At 32.4% G+C, this 24,662-nt stretch overlaps 2 protein-coding genes across 2 annotated transcripts; both read right to left on the minus strand.

Annotated features, from left to right (window-relative positions):
• Positions 1–504: 504 nt before the first annotated feature.
• LOC131872975 (secreted RxLR effector protein 161-like) lies at positions 505–1,167 on the minus strand. The gene has a single exon (XM_059216191.1). The coding sequence runs from the start codon at positions 1,165–1,167 to the stop codon at positions 505–507; it is 663 nt and encodes a 220-aa protein (XP_059072174.1).
• Positions 1,168–14,690: 13,523 nt separating this feature from the next.
• LOC131872976 ((R,S)-reticuline 7-O-methyltransferase-like) lies at positions 14,691–16,801 on the minus strand. Its single transcript, XM_059216192.1, has 3 exons — positions 15,794–16,801; positions 15,653–15,717; positions 14,691–15,548 (listed from the first exon to the last, which is right to left on the minus strand). The coding sequence occupies exons 1-3, from the start codon at positions 16,551–16,553 to the stop codon at positions 15,246–15,248; spliced, it is 1,128 nt and encodes a 375-aa protein (XP_059072175.1). The 5' UTR covers positions 16,554–16,801; the 3' UTR covers positions 14,691–15,245.
• Between the last annotated feature and the right edge of the window lie 7,861 nt (positions 16,802–24,662).

The following is a 24,662-nucleotide window of genomic DNA, read 5'->3' on the forward strand; positions in this document are numbered from 1 at the left end:
CAACAAGCTTGAAATGAGCTGCAAAGTCTTCCTATCCAACTCTTGATGCACCAAATCGAAACACAATGCAGCTCCAATGTGACAAATTGAAGAAAATTTGAGCTTCCTCTTTGCTGGTTTTTCTTCTATGCACCCTTGTTTTTCTTCCCAACTCACTCTACTCCTTTTTTTGCAAGTGAATGAAATGAAAGTCACTTTTAGGGATAGAAGATAATTAACAAAAAAAAACGGACTTTAAAAAACATTGCAAAATAATTTTTTTTTGTGTTTTTCTTTTGGCTTGACGCCGACCGAGTCTGGGGCTCAGGACTCGCCGAGTTTGGGCCAAAATTGCCAACTCGGCGAGTCCGAGTCCGAGTCCCTAGGACTTGCCAGGCCTGACTCGTACTCAGACTCGCCGAGTCTAGGCGAGTCCCGTTTCTATGATTGAAACACATTTGTATAACTGAAATATGGCTCATAGAATATATCAATGAAAAGCTCCTTCTAAGACCAATCTACAATTTAGTGATGGAGCGAAACCACTCCCAACTTTTCCCTCAAGAATTCAAAAGTTTCCTTTGGTAGAGTCTTTGTAAACAAATCTACAATTTGTTCTTTAGTAGACACATTTTCCAACTTAACTTGTTGATTAGTAACCTGTTCTCTTTGAAAATGATACCTAATGGGAATATGTCTAGCCCTAGAGTGCATAACTGGATTCTTAGAAATGTTAATAGCACTCGTATAATCACAGAAGATAGAAATAGGATGATTAAATTCTACCTTAATATCCTTCAATGTCTGTTTCATCCAAAAAATTTGTGTGCAACACAACGTAGCTGCAATATACTTTGCTTCAACTTTAGATAATGAAACAAAAGCCTGTTTCTTACTCAACCATGAGACAAAACAGCCACCAAGAAAGAAAGCACCACCACTTGTGCTTTTTCTATCATCAGCTGAACCACCCCAATCTGCATCAGTATAAGCCGTAAGTATAAAATCATTGCCTCTAGGATACCATAAGCCATAATCCATACTCATAGTACCTTTAAGATACTTAAAGATCCTTTTAACTGTTTGAACATGAGCATTGTTAGGAGTGGCCTGAAATCTAGCAACATAGCCAACAAATTGCATAATGTCATGTCTAGTAGCTGTAACATATAACCAACTTCCTACCATAGACCTGTCAAATGTTTAGTTAACATCTGGAGACTCATCATCGTTATTGAGTTTACAACTTGTTACCATAGAAGTGCTTACAAGATTACAATCCTCCATTCTAAACCTTTTCAATATCTCTCTAATATACTCTGTTTGAGAGATAAAACTACCTTTATCTGATTGATGAATTTGTAAGCCAAGGGAAAAAGATAACTCTCCCAACATACACATTTCAATCTCCATCTTCATGTTGGTAGCAAAAATCTTACACATCTGTTCACAATAACTACCGAATATTAAATAATCAACATAAGCAACTACGATCAACATGTGGTTATCTTCTTCTTTCACATGCAAGTTGCTGTCCGCTATTCCTCTTCTGAACCCTTGTTGTTGTAGATAACAGTCCAACTTATCGTACCACGCACGTGGTGCTTGTTTAAGGCCATAAAGAGCCTTTTTTAGCTTGCAAACATAGTTCTGATTTTTTGATAACACAAATCGATTAGGCTGTTTTACATAAACAACTTCATTCAAATTATCATTCAAAAAGGTAGATTTGACATTCATTTGAAAAACTTTACAAACCTCTAAAAGAAGCAAATGCTAAGAACATTCTTATTGCCTCTAAACATGCAACAAAAGCAAATATTTCATCAAAGTCAATATCTTCTACTTGAGCATACCCTTTGCACACAAGCCTTGCCTTGTTGCTTACTACTTGGCCATCTTCATTTAGTTTGTTTCTGTAGATCCATTTTGTGCCTATCACATTCTTGTCTATGGGCCAAGGAACAAGTTCCCATGTTCCACTTCTTGAATTTGATCAAGTTCCTCTTTCATGGCTGCCATCTAGTGTTTGTCTACAATTGCCTCTTCAAAATTCTTAGGTTCAATCATGGACAACAAAGAGATATCATCATCCTCATAATAATTTACATTTCTTCTTGTAGCTCTAGGTTTGTCCTCTTGTAAAATCTGATCAATTGGATGATTCTTTTGAACAAACTTAGGGGTCTTCAAAGATGTTTTTGTGAGATTTTGCTAAGATCAAGAGGCAATGGAAAGCACAAATAAGAGAGACAAAATAGATGATATGAATAAACTATAACCCCATAGATTCAAATGAATTATCTATAAGTACCACGGTCTCCGAGTTACGCGACGTCGAGGTTGACCATTTTTTCCACTTTGAGCACTCAAGGGAAAGCATCGCTACGACGTGGCTTGGAATGATTAGACATCTTGGGGAGTGAGACAAGGGAACACCTAGTGCAAACCCAGCCACCCGGACACGCTCACGCTGACCATTCATTCCCACAACGAGCAAAATGAAAGATGCACTATTTTGCCACCTCTCACTAACAATTTTTGGCGAGGTTTGATTTGATGTTAAAATGATTGCTTCAAATCTTCTTTTATAGGCGATTTGGATGAATATGTGTGTCTCTTACCCTAAGGCTGACTTGTTATGGAATAAAATTTAAATGAAAACCTTACCTAAGCTGACTCATCCTTAGATAAATTTTAAATCTACTTTGGGTGCTCAAATCTTGTCTTAATTGATTCTTGAAGTAATCTTGTTTCCTCTCAAGTCATGAAGTAATAAAACTTTTCTCTCCTTGTTCAATACATGAAAAATTTGCTCTGAAGCATGAGTTTATGAAATAATAACTTCACTCCAATCTCTCCATGCATGAAGTTCGCTCCTTATCTCAAACACATGAAGTAACAATTTTGTTCCTCCTTAGCAACCCTTGAAGTGAATGATTTCTCTCCTCTTAGGTCAAACTTGAAGTAAATAATTTCATTTGAATCTTGCAGCTTGCAGCTCTTATAGTTATCAACTTCACTCATAAACATTGATTCATGAAGCAAGAAACTTCGCTCAACTCTTTTGATACCTGAAATATGCATTTCACTCCTAGTTGCTTGAAGCCAAAATTCACTCCTAAACTCTCACACTTGAAGTTCACTCTAAACGTGAAGTCATGAAGTAAAATTTTGAAATCCAAGACATACTCAAAGGTGAGGAAAATTATGAAAGAGATAAAGATTACTTCATTGCACATTCAAATGTTCAAACTCGTGCAACTTACATTCATCAATCCTTAAAAGGACTCAAAGAAAATTCACTCAATCAAAATACACAATATCAGCATTACCGGTGTCGATACTTGGGTATGTGGGTATACACAATATGAGAAACCCAGTTTAAAAGTAAACGCCATATGAGTTACATGTAATGAACAAATTGGATCACATTTCAATACATATTCACAATGAACAAGTTTGATCACATTTCAATAGAAAATAACTAAGTTTCAAGAATATCAAGTTTCATATATATCAATGAACAAATTGGATCGAATATTAAGTTTCATAAATTTCAAAATGAATAGTAATCGTGTACATATCAAAAAATGGTATAGATGCCAAATCAATAATAGTTACAAAAATGTGGCATGTGTCATGTCTGCCAAAGTCGATATATACATATACAAATGTCGAATATATAAAAAAATTGGTCCTTCAATGACCACAACTACAACTATATGTCTCTATCGGTATCTATGACTGTGGCGGATCATCAAAATCAAGCCTCTTTGAAGCAGTATGTGACTCTGCAGGTGGCTGCACAAGGACAATTCAAATGTCGAATTAGATATATTTTCTCAATATAACATCAAAATAACTAAATATTGAACTCTAAATTGTTTGAAGTTGAAATGTTGATTACCTCATCTCTATCTTTTGTAATTGGGTGAGGCTGAGGATCCGTGGGATGTCCTGAAGTTGGCTGTAACTGGTAAAACAATATTAATACAAGTTAATAACATATATGTCAAATAACACATAATAACTAAAGATGAATAGACTAAAAAACTAAAGCATATCGGAGCCTCAAATGGATGTCATGTGGTCGTAGGAGGCAAAGTCATAGATGAAACAGTTACGATCATTTATGATCATTTCTTATATCTATGGTAAGTAATCCAAAAGGAGTTGATGAGTTGATCTAAGAAAGACATACCTTTTCCCTTTCTCGTGTTGGATCCCATATTATACATGTAGGACTTCTAATTAAATGGAATAGTAGAACATCAGTAGGAAGTTTTGAAGGGGGTTGTAATAGATTAAAGACAATTATACAAGTTAATAACCCAAAGTTGTTGATAAACTAGATAGAACAAATATTTTTAACATATGTAGAACAAATGCACACCGAAGCCTCGTATAGTTCTCTTGTAGCCTTAGGAGGCCTTGTCGAATTTGATGCAATTATTACCATTTCTTGTATGAAAAATGATAATATATGATATAGACATAAAAGGATTTAGTTATTTCAAACAAGAAAGAATGCAATCCAAAGTGAATATGAAGATATCACCTCTTACCTTTGTTGAACCTCATCGACATCAGGTGCATTCATTAATTTTGTAAACCCCATATGTTTCTGTATATAGAACAAATAAATTAAGTACATCTATCAATATCTACATATACATGTTTAATCATAATACATTTCAACAAATGAATTTAAATTGTACTGAATTGCCTTCTGTCGTTTGGGTGTTCGAGAGGATATCTTTTTCTGCCTCGGAGTGCTAGAGGATGTCTTTCTCACACAAGATATCCTCGAGGCAGGTGGGGTAAAGTAACAGAAAAAAAAATTAACATAAGGGAAAAGAGCATGTGTTTAATATATAACTTAAGTAAAAAATATATAAATCTAAACGGTACCACATAGCTATCTTGGCCAAAGTCAATGGCCGAAAGCGTGATATCATCAAGTTGGGACATTTCAGCCCCTGATAAGCCCTATAAAACACCAAGTAATGATACATATAATAAAAAATATATATTTTAAAACCAATGTATTATTATATTTTTAACAAATTTACAAATCTTTACCTCCGGTGGCGAAACTACTCGTGACCATGGAGTCAACTGAAAAGTATGTGGTGTACTCCCACCACCTGTTGCACCCTGCAATGCATTTTATTTATATGTCACTTTAATTTGTCATAAAAAAAAATCATTTATTTTTATAAGATTTAGTCACTTAATTGATAACATGTCATCAACAGAATTAAACACACTTGTGTCTGATAGTGAGGAAACCACATATTGATTAGGTCATCGGTGAGGGCCACATCCTCTGCAATGGAAGCATGAAATCTACTCCCGCAACATGTACATGAATGAGATATCAAACCATCCCCATCTATGTGAGTGTCTACACCAGAATATACACCCTGGCAGGTGGTGCACATATGTTGAATGGGTTGGCCTATGCCAAATGATGCATGAGGTGACGTTGATGAAGGAGGTGTCACTGATGAAGGAGGTGTCAAAAGTGTTGGTACATCCTCTGCTCCGACCAACTATGTGCCATGTTGAATAATGACATCAGTCAATTATGTAGCTGCCTGAAGAGTTTGTAATTCCATAGACTTCTTCAAGGATATAGGGACAGTGACATGAACCATGGTTTTAGGAGCTATATGCCTCCTATGATGTGGTCGTACCACCCTATGGGCCTCAGGTCTATCCTACGTAGAGCCTCTCACTCTACCTTGAAATTGCTGGATGTCAAAGTAATTCGGCTTCTCACCGAGGATAAACTCACAATACAACTTTCTCAAAAAATATAAAGGCACCTCCCAATTATTACAAGGTGGTTGGTCAAAGACCATATACCACCTATCCCAAAAATCTTCTTTCAACCTAGCATGAACACACCAATGTATAGGAAATCGAGTCATATTTAGTTCTAGGTTGTTACTAGTAACAGGATCGATGAAAAGAGCACATATGTCAGCTTTAAGTATGTCATTTTCTTCACTTGATCATATGACAATGTACCCATCCACATAAAATGTTCGACATCATCCCTCCATGAACCCCATTTCGTAACCTCCCTAGATAGCTCATTTGCACTATTGGTCATTGTTTCTAGCGTTGTGGCGAGGGTTGAGTGGTGCTCAAGCCTAGAGGACCTCAACATATTCACCAATATAGAAATTTGGGCACTATTATGTGTAAGGTGATTGATGAGATCCTCTTGTGTGGCATCTACACGATCTAATGGAGGACGTGGAGGGTTTTGGGGTGGCAGTGATTGTTGAGGAGCAGCATTTTGAAGATTTTGTAGTTGTGGAGCAATGCCTTGAGGGTTTTATTTTTGGGCATGTGCAATGTTTACAGGGCTCGCTTGTGTTTCTTGTGCAAGAGGAGATCTTTGTTGTCTATTTCATTTTTGGGGATTGCTTAAAGAATCTGACATCAAATTAATAAAAACAAAACTTAAATCAATTAAAAAACCTTCAATTAAAATACAAACAAAAATAATCAAACCAATCAAATCTTACTTGTTCGACGGGGTGCCATTGTTGAAAATTGCTCTTAATTGTAGAAAAATCCAAAATGATTACAAACTCCTATGGGTTCTGTGGTTTTTTGGCTTCCTTTTGCTGTCGTTCCACAGTTTTTGGCGTTGAAAATGGTCAAAACCTGTGGGCTACCAAACGGGTTTTAAGAAACTTTTTATTTTTTAAATTATTTTTTTGAATTATCATAACCCGCACAGGTTATGAAAATTTTGTTTTTTTTGGCATGTGGCCACTTTTCTGTTCACCATCTTGGTGCACTTACCCTTTTTACTTTTTCAAAAGACACATTACTATGTTTCCATTAGTTGGTAGAATATACTAGAGCATGTATGAAGTGTAGGTCCACATAACTCATGCAAAATATTTTGAGGCCAATAGTGACTACAAAAATAAAAGGAAACATAAAATAATTAGCACAAACATTGAAGGCGACCACAAGAAGATTACAAAAAATTAAACCTTACTGTGATCACCCTCCATAAAATGAAATCAAATATGACTGTTTTATTCATGTTGGACACTTAATTATGGAATCTTACTATAATTGTGGAAGCATCCTAGGTAGCACGAAAGAGCTTAAGAATGGAGAGACACAAAAATGGCCCATTAAGTTGTGTGATTTATACAGATGAATCATTTAGGGTTGGTTTAATTTATTATCAGTAATGCAAAATTTAATAATAGGATTAAAATTTATTTAGGAATAGCATATTGTTTAAATAGTTCTAGAATATTTTGATACTAAGAGTAGTTTAAAGACATTTAATTAATAATATTTTCTACTAGAGATTGGACTTTGACACTTTCTCTTTTTAATAATTTATCCATTCAATCTAATTGAAGGCCTTTTTCATGAGATTCAAAAGTTATATATGTTTTGGATGCTACATTACTCTTGTATCATTATATTGGGAGCTTGTTTATTATAGAGATAAACATGTTTTACAGGCCCTGAAACCCAAAGTTTTGCAGACCAAGGCCAGCAGCCAAAAATACATTAAACAAAAGTGAAACAAGGGATAAACCCCACACAGACCCAACACTAAAAAACAAGACGAAGAGACCCCAAAAAATAGAAAAAAAGAACTCAACTAAGAGAGTGTACCAATTCAGTGATCTTCTGAATAATCTTCTTGTTAATAATGTTAATGTAATGAATTGATTTTTTCCTATTTTATTGCATGCTTGTAATCAAATACAAACATTATTTTCTACTATAGATTATAATTGGACATTTAAACATTTTTTATAATATTTTAATATAGCCTTCTTCATTTTGACTATAATACATTAAATAAAAATATATACAACGACTAAAAATTATAAAAATCATGAAAAAGTCAAATACTATAAAACATAAATTTAGTGACAAAGTAATGATAGATTAAATTCTTAGATAAAAAGATATATGTTAAAACTCACACGTGTTGATCTATGCACATATTTGTGCAATTTTGTTAGCTTTATTCTTGTAAATATGATTACGTATATGTTTTTGTATCATTTGAGTTTAGGTAGTCTTTTTTCAAGCTTGAATACATTATATATATAAATGCAAATTGTTGTAGGTTTAGTGAAGTTAATTTTATAATATGTTCATCTTTTCTTGTATTTTTTTTTAGTGGAGGAGTAGGATTTTGAATATAATTTTAATTTTTGTTTTGAGTTGCTCTTTAGATTTTTTTACATTTTGAACTCCATTGAGAATTATGATAACATTCGTTTTGATCTTTGAACTTCATTTCATTGTAAACTCTAATTGCTTAACTTTATATCTTAATTTGTGTTCAAGAAGGGTTTGAATGTTCTATATTTTTGCATCTTCAGTTGTAATTAATTTTTTATAATTACCATTATTGAACTTATTATAAATTTTTGAAAATTTATTCACATAAAAAGATGCTTAAAATTCTTTTTTTTATTTTTTCGGAAGATAAGAAAATAAATTAACTTTAATAGCATATGCATGGTTTTTTAATATGTGAATTTTTAATAAATTGAGACTCTTCATCTAATATTGATTTACAAAAAAAATAAAAAAAATATTTAGGTCTTTTTAGATTTGTGTAAATTGCCCTTTTTGTTGATTCTTTAAATATTCTATATGATGATGCTTTTGACAATTGAAATCAATTAAAAATCTATTTTCTTAGTATTCTAACCCTCAACTATATAAATATGAAATTCCAATTAATAATCAACAATTTTCTAAAATTGACATCTAAATTTATTAGTTTTTCTTCTATACAAATCAACAATATTGAATCGATACTATCTATATTAGCAAATCATTTATTAAGATTCTAGTTACAAGTTTTAACAAGAGCTTTGATGGAGCTGGAGTCCCTGCCTTTTGCAAGGAATGAAAGATTTGTTCTTTGTTTAAATCAAAGTGATTTGAAATTGATTTGTCATATCCAGAATCTTAAGAAATAGATTTATGGAAAATTAGCAAATCAAATTATATACAAATAGAAAACGTAAAAAATAGGCTAAGAAGCAAGGTTGTGCCTCTTAACAGACATCCAAATCTTTAAAATATTAATAATTATTTTAATAGTATATCTAATTGCACAGATTTTGTCATGCAGTCAATAATGACGATTAAATTTATATTTCAGAAAGACTATAAATTTGTAAACAAAATAAAACCTTGTGTAACTAAGTACTGTTTCATTCAACTTATTTGAACCATGCATATCTCTTTTTATATCTATTATCATTAACAGACAAGTTACAATATTAGAAATCGTTACAATCATGGTAACCATGTTCATGAAAAATATAAGATTTAGGAAGTTAAAAAAACATGAAATACATTTGAGTTATATAAAAAGTTAATGTTTTTTAGGAAGAAATTATAGATCTTTTTAAAGCATCAATGCTTAAAACTTATAGTTTGTAAAGGTAATTCTTGTATTTAGTTTGTTAAGGTGTGAAATCTGAATATGTTTCTATTCATATTTTAACTTGCAAAATGTTTTAATCAAAATTTTCTGATGTAAAAGCAATTATAAGATTTGATAAATTCAAGGCATGGTTCTAGAGCATAAACATGAGGCATTTTAATACATGAGGCATTGTTTCCCCCTTGTGTCTACTTCTATGTACTTTTAGCAAGTATAGAAAGGAGGAAATGAAAAGCCTACTGATAAAATACAACCACATCTCATGGTGATGAAATTAACTGTAGCTCTAAACAAAAAGAGAGCAGGACCTATAGAAATACACAAAATGCAAACTATGTTCTTCATGGTCATGAAGAGAACAATTATTTTACAAATAAAAAGAAAGCTCGCAACATGATGTAATCATAAAATTAGTGTAAAATTGATTCTCATTGTCACTAAGTTGAACTAAAATTTAGAATACAACAATCAATTTAGTATACAACAATTCAAATTTTAGTGGATAGAATCCAAAGTCTAGAAAATCTAATAATGGAATTCATCTCAATCCATTGAAATCAATAATCCTACCCTAAATTGAGACAAGAAATTTTGCAAGGAACAAATTAGAGAATATTCCTTACTCAACAATAGAAAACAATTTAGAAACATCCACAAGTTACCAAGGAAAATTAGGAGGAAAAACATGATAAAAAAATTTAAAATAATTTATGAGACAAGATAGTTTGTTACAAACAAAACATCTGAAGTATGCCAAATATGCCCAAATTTCAACTTTGGTATATCTTCTGACATCAATTAAGCTTTTAGTTCAAACCTTAGGATTTTGTAGAATTTAAGCCTATCACATTGTGTAATTTCAAACATCCCAGTGCAACTCTTGATTCTCCATTTTGATTATTTGATTGTAGAAATAAAGCACAAAGAAGGCCTGGCCAAATGCAGTAAACCTTAAAATGGCAAGAATAAAGCCAGGTGCATTAGTAAAACTAAGATAATGCACAAAAGAGAAACAAAGTCAACTATTTATATGAATATTATCAAAATCTTACATTAAAAAATGGAAATTAAAATTTAGTTCCCTGTATGAAAACCAATAGAATTTGATTGCCAAAAATGTAGAGCAAAAATAAGTCCAAGCTGGAAGATTTTTTAATATTACAACTAGAGAAAAGTAACTTGGATTGCATTAATTGGAAAGCTAGATGGAATCCCATATGAAGCATTCTTTTTAAAATATATGCCCATAAGGCCAAGTAGGAGGATTATTCAGAAGGTGCTTGCATAGGCCACCCTAGAAATGTTGAACCCCACAGATGCAAGCCATGGCATACACTAATGATCTCAAGGTTATGCGTACTTGTACATAATTTTTCAATTTCCAGCAAATAATAGTTCTACTCCATAGTTTTGAGAAATTTTGACAATAGCATTAGTTAGTGTAAATAGCTTACATCCCAATGGTGTTTAATATTCCATCCACCTCCTACGACTTGAATTTGGTCAAATATGAGGTTGCCTAGTTCGATTCGTAGCTAAAATTAAAGAAAAATTTGAATTTATGTTGCTACTCTTAGCATATGCAAGCTCAACAACAAGAGTAGAAGGGTGGTTTTGTTTCATTCCATGCATCAAAGAGATTGAAGTCATATCAACTGTATTTTGTCTTCCTACACAATAGATAACCAATGCCAAATTTTGTGATTTGTTTTCCCTACTAGGAATGAACAACAAATCAGACTATCTAAGAGTGGCATACGAGTATATTGCAAACTATCATTCATAGTCTTTTTTGTGACTAATGATATCATCACACCAGAGCTTGGAAGGTCATAGATTCGGTGCTTGCATTTGAACTTCGAATCCATTAAGTAAAAAATAGCCAGAGGAATGTAGTACTCTGCTTAATACAGATTTATAGATAAACAAAAATTAGCAATATGTGAACCTTCATAAAAGATATTAAAAATTCACCAGAGCTTGGAAGGTCATAGATTCGGTGCTTGCATTTGAACTTCGAATCCATTAAGTAAAAAATAGCCAGAGGAATGTAGTACTCTGCTTAATACAGATTTATAGATAAACAAAAATTAGCAATATGTGAACCTTCATAAAATCCTTTAGCTAATACTTGGGCATCATCTCAATATTTTTGAAGACAAATTTTCAATAATTTCTAATAAATCATATATGCATGAGAAATCCTTCAATCATGATTTAAGCATCATCTCAGCACCTTTCATGGAACGTGTTGTAGTAAATAAGAAGATAATTAAAAAAAAATCTGGCGTTGAAGCAAGTATCGAATATCTTCTAAAATTTTTAAGATAGAATGAATTATATTTAAAGAAAAAATTCAAAAAGAATTAGTAGACACCCTCAAACAATCTTATGAAAAATTTAAGAATCGCTAAGTAAAATAATTCAGTTAATATAAAAAAAAGGTAAAAAAAAGAATTTGAGCATATCCTTAACAAAACTTGTGCAAGTTCAAAAAAATTAAGAGTCTTGTGACAAATCTTTTAAGAAATACAAAATTAAAAAGAATCATTTTGAATAAGAATATGAACATATCCTTAAGCAATCTCCTAACATAATTGTTGAATCAGTGTACATTTGAGTTCATCATGTATTACTTGTTTTACCTGTTTGTATGTTCCTTGCTAATATTTCTAGATTTTTGTTTACAAACAAGATGCGTTTCTTCATTCTTCCTTATCAGCGAGCTATCGTAGTTTCATTTAAATGCTTGTAAGAGTGTGAAAGAGGGAAAATAAAATCTTTAAAAATCATAATGAGTTTATCTATGATGCTCAGTACTGAAGATCTTATGTCTTCCATTTTCCAAAGTGACTTGGACATAAAAGGCAGCTTGCTATAAAGTGATTTTTGTAGCAATTACACTTTTCTTATCTGTTCATAGAACTGAAAGTAATCTTCTACTAAAAATTCACTATTAAAAGTGTGTAGTTTACTTGCTGAAAAGGAGAATGCTGCTTGCCAAGGAAAAAAAAATTCCAAGGTGCATGTTGCATTCCTCGGCATTTCGATTGTGGTTTTCTCATTGAACAGGGTGAGAAAATTTATCATACTACTATTACTGAGTACAATGTCTTTGTATTTTGGAGAAACTCCAGCAATATTGCCTAAACCCCACACAACTTGTAGTGCACAGTAATACACATACAATATAAACTTAAAGAGAATGAGATTCATAACACTATAAAAAATTGTAACCAAGAAAAACATTATCTATTACTTGCTCATGATGTTCATCGTTGTGATTACTAAGAAGCTCAGCAAACAGAGGAACCACACCATTGTCAAATACAACATTTGTTTGTTCTGAAGTCCCGAATACAATATTTGTTAAAACCCAAATTGTTTCAAACTGCAATAGAAAAATATACAGTCTGGTGTTGAAATAGGAACAAGAACATTAAGACTGACACCATCTGACTCTACATAGGAATTGCCTAAATTGTTAAATTAAACAATAACCCAAAAGTAGAATAACCAAATGCTTTGGATTGAAAATCCTAAGCCATTAAATTGATGGTTTTTCTGCAATACCCATCATTAAAAGACTGCAAAACAGGTCGATTTGTATTTCTATGCTAGCAATAACATTTTTATTTCTTAAAAAATCGAACCAGGATCCTTGTAGAGCAAATCAAACTCTACGAAACCATGTCCTAACTTGGATCTTTTGGTAAGAAATGAAAACACCAATCGGGCCACGAGAACTCATTAATCACGTGTCCTGATAAGTGAGGAGGATGGACTAGACGTGGTTGGACTTTGACAATGGGTAGAGTTGGAAAATCAGCACTTGTCATAGCCCTTTATTGTCATCCTAAAATCGAAGGTACAAATAGCTTATGCTATGTTTTTGGTTTCTACCATTTCAAGTGCATAAATCCAGCCAAAAAAATCATATCATTCTTAAAAATATTGGCTTAAAACTATTTTGTTGTGGGAAAAAATATCTCACGTGTGGAAATCCCTGTTGAAAAGCATCAATTTGCATCAAACACATGTATTTGGAAATTTGCAAGTAGAACTAGAGAATGTGATCCTGGATTAATTTTAGGTATAAATCATGAATAATGCATATCAAATTCTCCTTGAAACCCTATAATATGTCCGAGAAAGTTGCAGATCAACTATAACCGCAGATTTGTGAAGGGCAAATGTTTTTAAAATATTTCGGGAAAAGGTCCATGACAAAGCCTGGCAAAGCATTTGTAATGGAAAATCACCTTAATCTTAAACTACGAGAGTAAATTTCTTTTGATGGGGTTTTAGTTTTCTTTGTGCAGAAAATAGTATATGTATGCCAATTTCATGTTCAAACTTTACAATTTTGACAGAAACCTACTAAATAAGCATTCCGTATTGTAGCATCACTCACAGTGTGAAATCTTTTATCTTAATATATGACCCCATTTTCTTTCAAAAATTATGCTTGATTTATGATAAGCCTTTGCTAGAAGCCTTCATTTAGCCCTAGAGACATTGATTTTGTGTTGCATTGTTATCTTACATGTACTGTTACACCATTTGCAGTAAAATCAATTGTTTCACATAGACAATGATAACATAAAAAATCTTCTAGAATAATGACTCTGTAGATTATTTTTCAATCGACTTTTCCAACTGTTTGGAAGGTGTTATTTGTTATTTAATAGAAAGTGATGTCAAATTACTGAAAATGCTTGTCCAAATACAGCAAAATATTTGAACAAAAATGCATGTAATCAGATAGCGGCGGGTAGCAAAATTTTTCATACCCGTCAAGGATTCAGCATTCATAAATCTCTGGAGAAGCCCATCGAATATGCCCCTGAAATCAACGAGAATGTGGAAAAGCAGATAAGCAAACTTGACCTCTAAGAAAACTACTGATGGAAGGTTCAAGAGAAAGCATTTAATAGGCATTCAATACAATTATTCTGGACCGTACTCAATGAACACTCAACACTGCATTCCAGCTATGATCTGTCAGAATTCTATTAAATATGGGTGAGCCGATCAAACACGAATTAGCAAGCTGTTTATTTATCGATGATTTGATTTTTTCTAAAAATTCATTTAAAACCCCAGGAAAATTTCAATGGCCAATCAGAAAATATCAAAAATAATAATAAAAAAAAATTAATAGAAATATTAACATCAAACTATAGTTTATATTGTTTCAAAAAATTGCCAATGCACAAATTAATTGCAATCGGTGGCACTGAAAACATTAGTCTCCTGCCTTATAAGGCAGGGACTAACAATATTATCTTTTGTTTACTTCAATTTACATTTCCAGAATTTGTTTTCGTTATCATTTTATTGAAATTCTGCTTTGTTGATCATTCTCCATAATATCTTCCCTATAAGAAGATTCTTAAATTTTACCATATGAGATTTCATATCAATTTTAAATCTCATATAGATGACCTTAACCCTTGAACGCCAACAAATTAGTTTACTACCATGCAAGAGAGGCCCAAAACACGGTAGCTAGACAATAAAAAAGACTCATAAGGCAGCAAACAGCAAAGCAGGCCATGAAAAGCCAAGGACGGTCTTAAATATAGAATATTCTTAATTTCTCATAGGCTTAAAAACAGTCTTAGCCTGTAGAGTCTCCTATTTTTAGAACCAACATTATTTTAGACTCTTTCTGTAACACAATTGGTAGTCTATGCTCTCATGATACCTAAGGCGATAAGAAGGTGGAACATATGAGAACTAATAAGTGAAGCAAGCAATTACACTGTGCATAGATACGCAAAAGCGGCTAATAAGGAAAAGCTTCAATCAGAGACGCCAGTGTTGGAATGGCAATGATATTTGAACGAGGAAATCCTCCTTCCTTTAACACATTCTTCCACTCCTCCTCACTTCTCTCTCTCCCACCATGGCTAGTAAACGCAAGTTTTGCCAGATCATACGCGAAACCCAAACTAGGATCCACCGCCGTCTTCTCTCGGGCGTTCAGAACCGTATCCACAATTAGCACCTTCCCTGTCTCTGGAATCGCCTTTCTGCACTGCTTCAGAATTTTCACGCAGTCCTCGTTTGACCAATCATGCAAGATCCACTGCAAATTTTTAAGAAAAGTAAAAACATTGAGAAACCACCCTCTGTAAAAAAAAAAAAAGCCCTCCTACATACAAAAACAAGCACCAAAGTCAATCCACCGACCTTCATGAATACAGCGTCCCCGGATGGCACACCTTTCAACATGTCTCCTCCCACATGCTTTACCCCTGAAAAAAACTATCAAATCAATCAAAAAAAGAGAAAGCCCACTTAAGCCCAACTCTTTTCTTAGTTAAATCATACCTGGGAAATGAGGAGCCGTAGCTATGACATTGGGAAGATCGTAATTGATGCCACTAATAGTTGGATAGGCCTTCACAATCTCTGCAAGATCTGCCCCTGTGCGGCCTGCAACGTCTACCAAGGAATTCAAGCCCTGAAACCCCTCGTATTTAGACAAGATGGCCTTCATCACGATTTTGTTGTTGCACTCCCAGGCTTTGTAGAAGTGGTCTTTGTAATGAGGCTGCGCGGCCATATAGTCCCCCATATGGAGGCCGTGAGCCTTCTCGAAAGCCACGCCACCGTGGAGGACGCTCTCGTTGAGATGGTGCCACGTGGCCATTGTCGTCATGTCGTTGTGCATAAGCAGTATGGTAGCCATGGAGAGAGAGGGCGCCGCCCCGCCGTCTTTTACCATCCATTTAGAAACGGGGGTTAGCCCGTATCTCACCTCATTCGCCCCTTCGCTCGTTTCGGCCCTGAAAAAATTCTTGGCAACGAGGAAGCGCAGGATTCTGAACAGGCAATTGACGTCGGGCTTTTCGCTGGGCAGCTCCGCTGCGATTTGTGAGAGGGAAAGCGTTGCTTTGGGGCCATGGCGTGCAATGATGTCAGGGATTCCGAGCAAAACGACCGACTTTACTGCCAAAGACTCCACAAACGCAAATGTGTATTTCCATGCCTCTGCCTGTCCGGCGAGTTCTTCTTCTCCGCTCTCGAACATGCTATCTGCACAGATTTCTCCAGTGTGGCGCTCCATATCAGCTGCTGGGTCATTCATATTTCATACCCAAGTTAAACGACCAGAATTAAACCAGAGTCTCCATGATATAAGAAGAAGAAATGGAAATGAAGAGGAAAGAACAAAAGTCGCAGCCGCCGGCATATTCTATCTTAGAGGGAAGAATATGGGGCCCCGCTGGTTAAAAATGAAATGAATTCTTTGACCAGAACACCACAATTTCCAGTAACTTTCGTAGACCAGATTGCATCTTTGACTATCAGAGTACAGTGAAAGGTGCAATCTGAGCCTGGTTAGACGTTGCGTGTTTAACCCGACTAAATGCTTACTTCCTATGTAGATATTTGCGCCTTTAGTAAAGCTATCTAGTAAATCAAAATGTATTGTTGATTTTTATTTTTTTAAATTAATTAATTAAAAATTAAAAGTATTTTGTATTCTTTTGTGAAATTTATGATAAAATAGAATATAAAGGAAAAACAAATCTAATGACATTGTCATGATGGTAGCCCTAAACTCATAGGTCAACTTAACTTACTATGAAATATTGTAGAGAATAACTTTTCTATAATTGCATGCATTGAATTTAAAACTAAATCTTTAAAATGATATTGAAACTTTCAACTTCAATATTCTTAATTTTGTCATACACATGAGCATTTTCAAACGAGTAATAATCTTCTAAAAGATTGATTTGATATGGTGAATTTATGAGAATATGTTTCTCAATTTTTGTGTGTGTTAGTCAAGTGCTATTAAAATTTTTATCCTTTTGTGATCAGAAAATGTGTGGTGCATCATGATATTTATGGTGTAAAATATGAAAGCTAATTGTGAGATCTATGTGTCACACTTTTGGGGCAAGTAAGAACAAAGGACAAGCTCTTTGTGCTACTACAAGTCATGATTATGGGAGATAGATTCTAGATTTAGGAGCTTCTCATCATATGGCATCTTTGCAATCTATGTTCTCATCATTTGAGCCTTGCAACTTATCACCTATTTTGATAGGCAATCATACGTATATGAATGTAATTGGGAAGGGATATATTGATATTGGGGATGGCACCTTCAATGATGTGTTGTGTGTACCTCACTTGGCAAACAATCTCATTTCCAACTATCAAATCACTCATGGTGCAACAAGGAAGGCTGTGGAATTCAATCTTTATTAAGTTATCATCAAAGACTTGGAGAGTGAAGCTACCATTTCTATTGGGGTGGTGGATCATGCATCTCGATTGTACTCCTATTCAAACTTCAATCCTATTGATGACTTTGATTTTTTAGATAATGATCACACTTCTAGTGTATATTTAGGAGAAATTTGGTTACTTGAACTTGGGTATTCTCACATGTGATCCAATTCTTGAGCCTTGCATTCCATCTCCTCCTATTGAGATCACATTTGTTGTTTCTCTCAATGATGCTTATGTTGCTATAGTGTTGGCTTCTTCTAATATAGTGTAGCAGGACATGCATTGTCTTCCAGATATAGTTCATTGGGATGACTACTTGACAGATATAGTATTTTATATTTTCATCTCTTTTGGGAAGGAGTTTTTTCTCGCTAGGTTGTCTCCTTTTCTCCGTTTGTGAGAGATTGCATTGCATTTGTCCATAGGTACCTAGCATGGCCTAGTAGTCGAGACCCATCTTGTATTGTTTGTATTAGTGTACACTCTCCCTAAGTTGCACTTAAGGGGGGGTGTTGGTGTAATTAAGGTGTTGTACCTTGTTAGTTCTTCACCTAGATTCTAATTACACCTTTCACTTAAATTTACTTAGGGACCACATAAAAAAATTTCCCCTTTAGTGGACTTGCCATGTTATCACTATCCAGCTCATGTGGAACTTCCACCTTTATTAGTTTTATCATGTTATCACTTTTCCACCTGAGGTGGGTGATCCACCTTTTGTGGACATATCACTCTATCACTTTTCTACTTCAGGTCCAGATGATGAGTTATCACATTATGTATCATGTCATAAGATCAAGACACTTGTCATAATATTATGCCTTAATATGTCTCATAATCTTATGCCTTAATATGTCTCACCTTGGCCTACTTAACCAAGGGGTCTCCTATGTATTATCTTTCCATCAATTTCATTCTATTCCTTTCTTGATAAGAATACAATTTATTCTTGTTACATTGATCTTCTCATGTCGTTCTTTCCATTAGGCCTCTAGATCTTGGGTGTCTACCTTCATAGACAATTCTTACAATTAGTATAAATCATTAGATAAATAGATATATGTTGAAACCCACACATGTGTGTCGATTTATGCACATCTCTATCAATTCTATAATATCTATTATTTGTAGTGAAATTATATAACTTCTTCTAATCATTTGAGTTCAGACAGTCTTTTTTCAAGTTTGAATGCATTTTATAGATGAATGATTTTTTTGTAAGTTTAGTGAAGTTGGTTTTTGTAGTATGTTATTTTCCTGTATTTTTGTATAATCTAGAGTGGGATTTAAATATATTTTTTTATTTGTTTTGAGTTGTTCTTTAGATTTGTTTTTTTTGCACTTTGAACTCTATTAAAATTTATGACAATATTTTTTTGGGTCTTTGAATTCCATTCCATTTAAATTCAAATTACTTACTTTAAATCTTAAATTGTGTCTGTATAATGTTGAATGTTCTATATTATTGCATCCTTAATTGTATTTCATTTTATTTTTAACTTTGAGGTTTGTTCTTTTCTTTTTTATCCAATCATATGGTTAGAGGCAATTTAAAATTTACAACTATAAGAAGGCTTGAGAAGAATTTCTTCTTCTTATGTACTTCATTTTTTTAATTTTAAAATATGTTACATCTAGGTTCTATATATAGAGTTTACTTGTATAGCCAGTGAAATTGTGGTATTGTTTAACCCCTTAATTGGTTATTTTAAAACTAATTTATGTTGGATTTTATATCTAAATGTACGGCTTAATATTTGTTTGAAAGTGATAGATGCATTTTTTTGTTGTCACGATCTAGGGTGATCCTACTATAGTGTCTCATTTTTTGGTTAAAGTGGGTTATTGAAATCAACATTTTCAATCAAAATTTTACCCTTAATCACCCGTAAAAAATTAATCATTATTAATTTGAAGATGTTGTGAATTAATGGTTTTTGAGCTTTTTTATGTAGATTTTTTAAAAAATGATTTACATTTTTTTTTAACATAAATTTTAATAACTTATTTTATATATATATATTTTTTAATTTATTAAGCTCCACCTTACGAAAGTAGCTCCTTCTATTGATATAACAGAAAATTTACATAACTTGACCTTCATAGCCCAATAAAGCATTAATACCTAACCATAAAACATAAACTAAAAATATACATAGCTTAATCCTCGCAACAGTACTAAACTCCTAAAACATCAACCTAAAACACCAATCATACTAGGGGAAAATAATAGAAGAAATCAATTCCTTAGAAGGTATTTTGAAAATAGAGATTTTAAGTTATTAGAAGTATCTCCTTTTTAAATTGTCTATATGAAATGGGAAAATAAGGAAGTTTTTTAGTAATTTCAAATCTTTATTCATCACCGTTCCTAGAGGTAATCTTCTTACTATTCTATTTGAAAGTGAGTAAAAAGTTGATTTAAAAAATTTCATGTATGAATTGGTATTGTGTAATTAATACAAGAGATTATTTCCTTTGAATGGGATTTTAACTTAGAACTTGATTCCCTTGTGTTGGGTATATTTAATTGTATCATTTTATTTTATTTTTTAAAATAAAAATGAAATTCTTAATTAAATCTTTGAAAAAAATAAAATTGTATATAATTATAAAAGCATAATATTAGATAGAATTGAGTCATAAGTAAAAATAAATAAATTATTTTATATGTTTTATAATTATTTTTAAATTTTCTCATAATTCTATTGAAAATAAATTATCTAAATTAGTAAATGTAGACACCTGAAATTGTCATGTCCTAATTAAATAAATATTTTTATTGATTTAATTATTTTATCCTAAGCCTTCTATTAATTAAATAGATTTTTATTTATTTAATTAATTCACTTATCTTTTTATAGTTTTTCCTATTTAAATAAATATTTTTTTATTTATTTAAATTATCCTTTCCCTAAATTAAATACATATTTTATTTATTTAATTGATCTCACTTCCTCTATTAATAAATAGATCTTCATTTATTTAATTAATTCATTAGCTTTTTCCCTCCACATGGCACATGTCATTTATCTTTTCATTTAAACTAACTACCCTCTTATTATTTTATTATTTTCTCCACCTACCATTTAATCCTAGCTGACCAATTATCATTTCACATCTTAATCTTATTCCTCCATTTTCTAAGGTGTTCTCTATATAAGGGGATCCCTTCATCCTTTCATATCCCTAACGAATGCAATCAATCAACCTTCAAGAAATCAAACTACACAACCACAATATGTTCTTTGTTGAGCTCTTGTGCACACATAAAATCTGAGAGCAATCATATCAAACAAGATCAATGGAGATAGGAGACAATGAAGATCAAACCCTACTAGGCATGTGTATAGTACAATCTTTCTATTTTGATGTTTTGCATGTATTAGGTTTCTTCATTGGTGTATGGTGGATTTTTTTATTGTAGAACTAGGGTTTGTGTGGTTGTATCTTTTATGGTTTTACAATAATTTTTATCATTCCAATTTTCATCGTATACTATAAATATTAATAAAAAGGTGATTTATTTTATAGGTTGTATCACATGCATGCCCTCCTCCATTCATTATGGGATGTGTGTTTGACATCAAAAACTATAAAATAACTAAAATACCAAAGTTGATCCAACATGTAATTTGTGCACTCGGTATTGTGTACCTACTCTTGATGGTTATTGTGGTCATGGTTCTATAATGATCTATACAAATTATTTAAGCTTCATCCTTATTTTGTCCCATGAAAATTCGTGATAACATGGTGAAATAGTTGGGCTTTTGATCCCTTTCTCCAATGACACTTGAATTTGTTTCACGTTATTTCATTATTGTTCATAAATATTTTCCTGTACATGCCAATATTTTCTAGAGGAGATTTGGACAAGAAATGAGTCACATGCTCCATGTTTCTTTATGTGGAATACCAATAGGAGTTTTAAATAATTTTAAAAAATTAAACATAAATAATTTTAAACATTTCAATAAAGAGTTAAGATAGGCAATCTTAGAAACTTCTCTCATATCATTTAGTCCATCAAAAGAATGAAATAAAATTTCTTATTTGCTAAAAATGAGCATTTGGCATGGTAGGAACTATTGCAAGGTGTGTGAACTTGGTCTCCTTGTGATGTGCAATGCAATGCTCGGATTTGCGACATGGCTTAACTGCCTCTTGTGGATTCATTAAATCTTGCAATTGTGTCGAGCATTAACGGGTCAATCTTGTGGTGCAATCGCAATTATGTTTCTAACAAGTGGTATCAAAGCCTAGTTCATAGGTTCAAACCCCTCACTTGCACTTGGGAGGGGGATTGTTGCAAGGTGTGCTCCCTTAATCACATTGTGGTGTGCAGAGGATTAGCCACCTCTTTGGATTAATTAAATCTCGTAGTTGTCTCAAGCATTAATAGGTCGATATTTTGGTGCAACAACATCACTCACCATGGAAAAATTTGATTCTCTTTAATGTACCTTGATATTATATTAGACTCATTATTGAATTGTATTTGTAGTTTTATCTTCTTCATCAAGATAATGAGCCTAAGATACAAGTATACCTAAGCTCACAACATCAAAGGTGCCAATAAATTGCATATACTTTTATTCCATCAGTATACCAAAGGAATTTTTATTTTATATTTTCTATTACTTTTATTTTAAGCACTTATTCACCCAACTTTATAGGTATAGTTGTGGACAATCATAATTTTTTTAAATAATCATCTTAATTTTTTTTTTCAAAACTAAGATAGATTATTATAAACTAGTATCAATGCCACTTATCATTGTTTTCTTTGTTTATATTTTAATTTTATAAATTCATTTCTTTCCTCTCTTATTTTGTACAATTTTCCTCAATAGTGGTACAACTTGGTTTCTCTTATAAAATTCAAATTATTCTTTATCTCCACCTTTATTCCTTATTTCAATGATGATACAAATTTCTTTGTCTACTTTATGTGATTCTTAGGATCCAATCTAGATTTTAACTTCTTCAATTTTTTGTTAGTATGTCCATTCTTAACATCATGACTAATATTATTCTTTGGATCATTAAACATCATATAAATAAATTCCATTTTCCTTACCTTCCTTGTATAATTTTTACAATTTTTTTTCTGTTTTATCTTGGGTTAGGATTCATGCTCTTCTTCTTTTTTCTTTATCATTGTAGTACATGATTACACAAATATTAATAAATATATTTTGGATTAATAAACATGATTTTTTATATATATACAAATGGAGGTCATACATATATTTTGTTAATTTTTAAATATAAGATTACTAAACTCTCTAAATTAATGTTTTATACTTTGAGCATGATCACGTCTTGGATATGTTTGATAGATAGTTTGATTATTTAGCATGCAATTAGATTAAAAAAAAAACTAACAAATTATTTGAACGCATTGAACTAGGTTTAGTTGGCTTCTTCTTTTCTTAAGAAAAAAAATAATTTCCCCTCTAGTTAGGCTATGAACATACATTTTGAAACAAGGGAAAAAAAATTATACAAGTAAAACTGGGCTCTGAAATGACTCCATAGCATTTTATAAATATGTAACAAGATAGAAACAAACAAAAAACAAGGCTAAAAGACCAATCGAGGCCACATAAAACTGGAGAAATAGTTATTAAAAACTTAGTTGAAGATTAGCCTATAATCAATATTAAGTATAGACTTTGATAAATGAGACTTAATAAACAGAAATATCATTGAAGGTTTCAAACATAAACTTAAAAATCTTAACAAAAGAGAACAAGAAACCTATCGTAATTTCCCCACAACAAAAAAATGTAGACAACATTCTAAATGTATACAATTACCATAAGTAATGCTACACAATGGTAAATTACCAAGATTTGCAACACCGGTATTTATAAGATGAAATAAATAATTATCTATTTTGGTGTCTATAACAGAACTTGAAGAAAGACTTATATCACCACACCTTGTGTTTGCACAAATAAGACAATGGGGACATAAAAGATCACAAATTGGATTAATTGGTCCTATTATTAATGTTCCCACAAATATAAACATAATACAAAGATTACTCCCATGACCAATAGATGATACAATTATAATTGCAATTGCACTAAAACGGAACCTAGAATATAAGAATCCATATCAAGTTGGGATTGTTAATCCTAAACGAATAATGAAAGCATTCACACTTCTGTGTCAAAGACAACTATATAAACAAGAAAACATTGCAATATACAAAATTTGGAAAAGAAAAATTAAAAAAGACAATAATGATATTAGAATACAAAGTACGGATAATAAGTACAAATAAAATAGTGAAGATAGTGAATGCGTAAATGAATTAGAAACACAAACCGATACACTTGTACATAGATTTACAGAATCTCAGTCTATTTATGACTTGTATGATAGAATAATTAAAATAGCACTTTCTCAAGGAAATCAACCACTTGGTATTTTCAAGGATAGATATGCTGAAGAAATTGTGATGCATAAAAATAGAACCAAGTAACTAAGATCTAATCCCACTCTCATGTACACACATTGGAATACGAAAGAGCCTAGGGAGATATCTCACTTTGACTACTTCTTGGGGAGAAGAGAGAGTCAAGGAATATCTCTCAGGGGTTCTATTCTTTTGTTGTAATGAAGAGTAGATATGCAAAATATGATGCCACAATCAACTATGCTAGAAGATGAGAAATGAAGCACACAAACTGAAAATGCAGATTATGTCCAAACTATAACTGAGACACTGAAAGAATAATTGAGAAATGGATTAAGAGGTACACCTTCTGCTGAAAATTAGGACAAACTGAGCAAGACTAGGGTGCCACACCTTGGTCCTTGTTTGGACAGGAAGCTAAAATCCTAGATCTATGATCTTGAGGACCTAAAATGCAGAACTACCACAAAAAGTTGTAAAACTCTGTGGACCAAGGTGCCATGCCTTGGTCTTGTC

This window comes from Cryptomeria japonica, unplaced genomic scaffold (genome assembly GCF_030272615.1).
Source record: "Cryptomeria japonica unplaced genomic scaffold, Sugi_1.0 HiC_scaffold_933, whole genome shotgun sequence".
Lineage (NCBI taxonomy): Eukaryota > Viridiplantae > Streptophyta > Pinopsida > Cupressales > Cupressaceae > Cryptomeria > Cryptomeria japonica.